The sequence below is a fragment of the Impatiens glandulifera genome, chromosome 9 (assembly GCF_907164915.1).
Source record: "Impatiens glandulifera chromosome 9, dImpGla2.1, whole genome shotgun sequence".
In the NCBI taxonomy this organism is placed as follows: Eukaryota; Viridiplantae; Streptophyta; class Magnoliopsida; order Ericales; family Balsaminaceae; genus Impatiens; species Impatiens glandulifera.
In genome coordinates, this window is record NC_061870.1 from 23,375,020 (window position 1) to 23,382,986 (window position 7,967).

Below are 7,967 nucleotides of genomic sequence, written 5' to 3' on the forward strand. Positions count from 1 at the left end.
ACAGTGCATATATATATATATATATTTTTCCACTTTGAACTCCTTTGTTTTATCATAATTTTCATTTTTCTTTATATATTTTATGATTTATGATATAAAGGCAAGATATATGAATTATAAGCTAATTAGTTCTATTTTAATTTAAAAAATACAAAGTATATATTTTTCAAGTATATAAAAAAAAAAATCAAACATGAACAATATTGCATATTCTATTCTAGCATTTTTAACCACATTTAAATAACTAAATTATTGTGATTATTTTTTAAAAATTGTTTATTTATTTTACGTTTAAATATAAAACATGAATGAACTCGTTATAGCCTATAGGTCGCCGCATCTTCAGTTCAGTTAGGAAATAGGGATTGAAGATTCATCATCGTGTTATTCTCTTTCAAAAGATCCTATGGATTGGGTTCGATTTTTATGATCAAGGCTTAAGAAGGTTCTTAAAGGTTGTATGGCTTTGGAGGATCGTTGATCTATTTCTTCTGCTCTGATGAAGCTGAAATGGACAAATTTCATCTGAGAGTTGTAATTGTGAAGCTTTCCCAGGTGGGTATCATCCCATGTATTTTCTAGTTCTATTATTCCTAAATTATATGAAACTGGTTACTTGTTTGCCTATTTTTATAATTTGTAAACAGTAAATCATCTCTGTGAGTTATGAAACAAATGGAGCATAATAGTTTAGTGATTCTTTTGACTTATTATGGTTAAGTAATTGGATTTAAAAGAAACATTTAAATGTGGTTAGTAGTATTCCTAGTTCATCTGGAAAAGCTGGAATCATTATAACATTTCACTGGCTATTTGAGTTGTTGATTTTCTTGTATTCTTGGATTTAAATTACAAGTTTTTGTGGCCTTTGTCTTTAGCTGACACAGTATGTAAATAATATTATGAAACTTGGGTAGTCATAGAATTTGTGTTCATATAGCAGATCAAAGTGCCACTAATTTGGCCCAACAATTTTCCTTTCTCTGGTTTCTTGGTTAAGATCTGTAACCATTTACCAGTTACATTGGTACAGTAAAATTGGTTTAACAAATTGAGTAAAGGTTTTGTTGCATTGTTTTTCTTGGATTAGTTGGATTTTCTTGGCTCGTGATTATTAAGATTTATGTAGCAAGGTTACAATATTTTATAGGAATTGATGTAGCTCAATTTAGGCAAGGGATTGCTGCTACAAAAATAATTTTACTGAATTACTTAACTATCTAGCAATCCAGCTGCAAAACCAATTTGAGTAAAGCCACAATATCTGATTTAGCCACATATATTTTAAGGTAAACTATAACTCAACAAGTTTCTGCGATTCTTTTGCAGTGTGCGAGCAGAAGTTGGTTTACAAATGGTTGAAGGAAGCTTCAGAATAACAAGGTTTTTTAGCGTTTGCGTTGGACACCTACACGTTCTTCATACAAGTCAAGATGTATTCAGATAATTATTGCATCAGGTGTGCTTTAGAAATGGCCAGAAAGATATAGTTCACATGGGTCAGTCATTGATTGAATATTTCACAATGAACACTACTGCTATGCATAAAATCCTTAAGAAGTATGATAAGGTAAGCAAAAATATAAAAGTTTTTTCAAATTATTTACCCATTTCCTTAACACTTTGATAACTGCTGTCCAGGTAATTGGATCGGATTACAGCAGGAAATTTACGCAACTGATGCAGACCAAACATATTTGGTTGATAGAGTTAGGAGTATTCATTATTAACTGCAACAAAAAAGTTAACAGAATGTGCTAAAACTTCTTCTGTCCTTTCTCGTGTGATCTTGATTCTGTTGAGCCTCTAATTTCCATGATTTTACCAGATTCTATCAAGTTGGATTACAATCTCACTTTTCCTATCTGTTTGGTAAGCATATCAAACAATATTTTTTTTCTCTCATCTCCTTTTTTAATTATATAACTGATAGTTGCATGGTGTGGATATAATCAGGAACTTCTATTCAATCCATATGCTTTGAGTTTGGGGCATCTTTTCTGCAAATTATGTGTTTATTCGTCAACATCAGTTATAATCTTTGAAGGTCTTGACTCTTCCACTCCCCAGTCTAAGAGTCGGGTTTGTCCAAAGGCCGGTGTATTTGCTAAGTCAATAGAAATGGTGGAGTTGGAGTTACTCCTCAAGAAGAGGTGAGAGACTTTGAACTTGTTTAATGTAGGTTTATTTGAAAAGAAAAGCAGACACTTAAATTACTTAGTCATTATAGATCAAAAGAAGATTTATTATAAAACTGAATTGATTCACATGTCTTATATAAATCTGAAGCAGATTTATCTTATTCACCAAAACAATTTTTTTATCTTGTTCATCAAAACTCACTCCGTTTTTTCTGTAACTTTTCAGATCCCAAATTCGGATTTCTGAAGGATGAACAACTATCTAGATGAGATATCCTTCCAAGCTTCCAAGGCACATCCGTTGATGACCCTGCTCATTAAAGTCCATACAACATATAGATTCATGGGGCTTCGAATTTTATTTGGAAGGTGATAAGATGGTAATTGAAAGTAAGACATTGAAAATGACCACACAAATATCTGCTTGTTCTTATGGACCATACAGTACCAATTGCAAACATGTTCGAATTCTCCAATTCCATGTTTTTGGTAAAAGATTGAGAATATAAAGAAACAAGATGGAGCCGATTTTATAGTAATTGAGTGCTCGCCAGCTGAAACTACTGTCAACGGGATCAAAAGGCAATCCATTGTTTATAACAAGACATTCATCGGTCAGGTTTTGTAATAATCCCCTTAATTGGAGGGTTGTAGAAGCAAATTTTTGGATCCTTAAAAGTTCGAATTCCTTCGAATATTCTGTCTGATAGGCACTACATGCGTATTGACGAAGCTCCGACAACAAAGAAGTCTGTTGTTTAAAGATACCCTAGAAACTCTTTTGGGATTGAAGTTTAGAACCCTATCTTGCATTTGAAGGCATTCAAATTCAATAGTAATATGAACGATCGATTTTTTCAGAAAATCATAAAACTGTTCTTGTTATTGGAAGAACAGTCTGGAGTTACATGTCCGCCCACTTTGAAACATAACAACAGAGAAATGACTATTTGTCATCTTTTAAACAAGCACTTGTTTAATGCTAAAGGTACAATAATAGAAATCTCACATGTACAGACATAAACATGAATAGGGAATTAAAATTGATTGTGTTATTCTTAATTATATGAATTCCCTTCTCTTTCTTTTCAAAAGATCCTATTGACCATGTTTGATATTTTTTTATTAGGATTTACATGGGATTGATTGATGACTACTTGAAGTTGAAGAATCATCAGGGAGGGAGGAGGCAATATTAAGTTTGAGGAGGTGTTTATACAGTACCTCAATGATGAGAAGGAGGGAGATTTTCCTTAGAATTCCTCTCATGTTGAATACAACAAGCTTATGAAAGTTCTCAAAGGTTGCTCTATTTTTGTTGATAGAGCTGAAGAGGGAAAATTTTCATCTGAGATTTGTAAATGTGAAGCTTGCTCAGGTCAGTAATCAGTATCATCCCATATATTTGATTTATTTGCTAGCCCTATTATACCTTGATTATATGCAACTGATTTGTCTATTTTGATTACTATGTAAACCTTATAAATGAGTTATGAAGATAGAAACCTTTAGAAAATTGGGCATTAGTTTAGATATTAATTAAAAGACCCATTTTAAAGGTGGTTAATAGCATCTAAGTTCATCTGGAAAGCTGTAATTATTTTAACATTTGACTTGTATGCTGTAAGTTCTTTGGATTTAATCTTAAAGTTTTTTCTGCCTTTATCTTTAGTTGGCATAACATGTAAATAATATTATGAAGCTTAGGTAGAAAATATTTTATGCTCATATAGAAGAAATCTAAGTTCCACTAATTTGGTCAAAAGATATAACAATTTTGTAGCTCCTTGGTTAAGGATTATAACCATTTACGAGTTACATTGATTTTTTCTTTGGTGTATACTCATGGTGTAAACAATCAAGTTGCAGCTGTGTGTGTGCGTTTCATCTCTATATTTTCTTTTATATCTTCAATTGTATTATATGTTGCCAGTAAAGCATATATGTGATTTTGAAAGTTTTTGTTGTTTAGCCTAACTTTTTGTTCATATAGCTGAATAAAGAATTATAATGATACAAGATGTGATAAGAAAAAGTTGAAATGAACCTTTGGAGAATGATATTGAATAATGATACAAGATGAACCTCGTTGAATTCCATAATTTTTCACAATATATTGAGGACCACATTGAGAAATATAATTAATAAATTTTGGAGTGAAGTCTGATAAGTAAAAAACAGACAGCTTCCCAAAAGACTATCAAATGCCTTCCTTATGTCAATCTTAATGGTTGCCCTAGGTGATTATGTTTTTTTTTATCAAAGGATGAGGAGGTTTGAAGTCCTAGGGAAAAATGAGATGCATCGATACAAATTAATTCCAAAAATTAAGGTTAAAATGTGGATTGAGGGTGAAAACCAAACAGCCTAAGCCTAAGACTAAGACTAAGACGAGAAAACACAGAGAACTAGATGATAAAAATCGAAACTTTATTTGCTTTCATTCAATAATCAATTGCAATTTAAATTATTGAATTTTCCATATCTACTGCAAGAGTTTTATTCTTTTTATATGTTTAATCTAATACTAATTACAATTCTATCATCATTACTATTACTAATATAATGGCCTCATTTGGAAATTGGTTTTATTAAAAAATATTGGTTGTATCTTTATCTCAATCAAAATAACCAAAATTGTAGTTTCAACCAATACATCTTTTCCTAAACAAAATGTGACCTAGTTACATTACTACTGAATGAATGATGACTAGATTGAGCCTATTTATAAATTATTATTTTTGTTCCAAAATCTCACTCACAATGACGATAACATTGAAAAATTGTCAAAAAGTTAAAATTGGAAATAATTTTATTTTTGTTTAGTACACTATTGTTTTTACATCATGATCCAAATTAGTATGATTTTTGGTTTCATGTGGTATACAAATTGTTTGTTGGAACATGATTGAGATTATATTTTGGCTTCATATGGTTAACATATTATTTTCTGAGATATGACTGAGATTACAGTGGAATTTTTGGCTTAATGTGGTATACAAATTGTTTTTTGGATCATGATCCAGATTATTTTTTTAGATCACTTAGATTTTTTACAATGATAACAAATGTAAATTTTTCGGGATCAACGTTCAAATAAAAAAATGTGATAACAAATATGTTCATATGATCCCATTTAAATAAACAAATACATGTTCATTTAGTAAAAGAAATGTTGTTGGATTTTAGGTTGCCATTACCAATATATGACATTAAGCCCATCTTTATGTTAGTTAATATTGCATTAGAACTCTCGTGAAGGCGGAACTTCAATATTAGCATGTTTACCATACAGAGAATAAGATAGGTAAAACAATTACAACAATTATATAGTATTGATGTGTAAATATATCTAATAATAAATATATGTAACTATTGTGATTGTAACTGCACATATCCAGTTGTCAATGCGAAATGATAAGGATTCATTTAATGTATTGTTGGAAAGCAAGGATTGTTATAATCCTTGCTCAACAACCAAAAAAAGATTACACTTTATGCCTGCAATATACGGAAAAAAAGTTAATGGAAATGTGAGACCCGTGATCGTAAACTAAATGATTTTCTATATAAACCTTGGAGGGCAGCAGGATGGGATGTCGAAACAAAATTAGGAATTAAGTACCATTTTCTCAATTTGCAAGGTCAGCTCACAAGCCATAGTCATCTCGTGAGGTACTAGTGTTCCAGTTCTCTTTAGCCGTTTGAAATTTTATTGTGCCATTCCCCATTAAAACCTCTTACTGTTTGTTGTTTATGTCATGTTTTTCAAGCTTCTCTTTAGATGGATCATTCAGCTGTTGAAGCTACTCAATTGAAAGTATATTTAGATGAATTTTTAGTCAGCTTTAGGCAATTTGGTCCCTTATCTCTTTTTCATTTGAGATGTTGTATTCTTTTCGATTGCTCTAATAACTAAATGAAGTAGGCTACATTGTCATAGATTTTGTATTTTGAGTTCTTACTCACTCAGATGTTTTACTATATGAAGCAAAATCTAATTGTATTTTAATGTTATGATTTTCTGCCTTACACAGGAAAAAGTATTACAAAGTTGTTACATCAGCTACTTCATGGAAAGAAGAACGAATATAAATCGATTGAACGATGATACATTGGAGGAAATTTTCTCTCGGTTGTCAGTGAAAGATATAGCAATTACCAAGTGTGTATCCAAAAAATGGAAAATAATCATGTCTGAATTTTCATTCATACGCCGTCATGGTTTAAAGTCGACAGGTACTTCTGGACTGTTCTTCCAGCAGTACGAAGCACTTTCTGATTTTTTGAGTAAACCAATCATTTATATTCCAATTGAATTGGAATGCCTTGAAATGGAGGAGAATCTTCTAAACTTCCTTCCTGAAAGAGTTACTTTGATGTCTTCAAACAATGGACTGCTTTGCTGTCGGAGCTTCGTTAATACGAATATAAGTAGCCTACCACGTGGAATTGCCGAAGGATTTCGTTGGGGTAAAAGTGATCCAAAACTTTACGTATGTAACCCAACAAGTAAAGAGTTTATTACAATAAACCCTCCTGAAGAAGGCCTTGGTGTAAGCATTGGATTAACTTTTGATATAATTGATAACAGTTTTCAGCTTGTAAGCATTGATTGTCATCAGAATTCGTGTTCGTCTGGTTTCTTTACTTTCTCAATCTTTTCATCAGACACATGGAGCTGGAGAATCTCAAAAGAGGTTTGTAATTGGAACACTACGGTCCACATGAACAAGCAAGTATTTGTTAGCGGTCGGTTCCATTGGCTTACCTTGAATCACCATCTTATCACATTTCAAATAAAAGACGAAGAATCTGGAATCATTAAGCTCCCTGGACCTGAAATGAATGGAGAAGGGCACGAAGGGATGTGCCTTGGAAGCTCTGAAGGACATCTCAACTATATAGTTGTTAATCCTTCAGAAATCAGAATTTGGGTTCTTATAAGTTGTGAAATACCAGAGTGGGTTTTGGCGAACAGAATAAACTTGATTCAGTTTTGTGGACAACATTTGAGTCAATTCCCTCACTTATTTCCACATTTGCAAGAACAAATGGAGAATGACGAGACAGAGGCTAATACTTCGGTTGTGCCACTAGCTTTGGATGAGGATGTTATTTTTATGGAAATAGATTGGGATTTGTTCTCTTTTAACCTTAAAACCGGTGCCTTGAAGAACCATCGTAGCACGTTCATGATGCCATGTGATGTTTTTCTCTCTGCAACGGTACTTCCTTATTCGGTTAACTTGGCTGCTCTGAATGTTTTTGAAGGAATAGGTCCAGGTGCGAGTACTAGTACAAGTATAAGAGATCCCACCCCACAAATCTTCTATTGATTTATAATGATGACCGAGCTAAGTGTAAGGGCCTTGTTAGCACCATCTTGTTCCATCTGTTATGAGTATTTTTATATTTTCAGACAATGTTATGTTTAAGAATTTCTGATTGTTAGTTGTTCAAGACATAGTACTCTGTTTTTTCTTTTATTAGTGTTGTTGTTGTTTATGATCTTGGTTGGGTATTACAATGAATCAACCAAAAGTAACCATTTGCTATTGTTAATCATTATTGTTGCTGTTACAGTAATGATTTCATAATTTACTATAAATCAGTAATCATTACAGTTTTTGGAATTGACTATGTAATGTGTTTCTCTTAATTTAGTTTTTTGTAACCATTTGGAAGATTATGAAAATAAATTAAAGGTGCAATTGATGGAAAAATATACAATAAATTGGCTAATATTATTCTAGATTAAATGGCAGTAAGTGGAAAGCTTATTCTGTACTGGTGAATTATTTGGCAATTTATGAGTTTAATCTT

The 7,967-nt window shown here is 31.9% G+C and overlaps 1 protein-coding gene across 1 annotated transcript; it reads left to right on the forward strand.

Moving 5' to 3' along the window:
* Nucleotides 1-1,362: 1,362 nt before the first annotated feature.
* Nucleotides 1,363-7,644, forward strand: LOC124916041 (probable E3 ubiquitin-protein ligase BAH1-like 1; the record flags this gene model as incomplete). Its single annotated transcript, XM_047456775.1, has 8 exons — nt 1,363-1,383; nt 1,460-1,570; nt 1,642-1,700; nt 1,770-1,872; nt 1,957-2,153; nt 2,368-3,129; nt 3,271-3,519; nt 6,179-7,644. Coding segments are annotated over 6 exons (519 nt in total), but the record flags the coding sequence as incomplete, so codon positions are not given.
* Nucleotides 7,645-7,967: the final 323 nt, after the last annotated feature.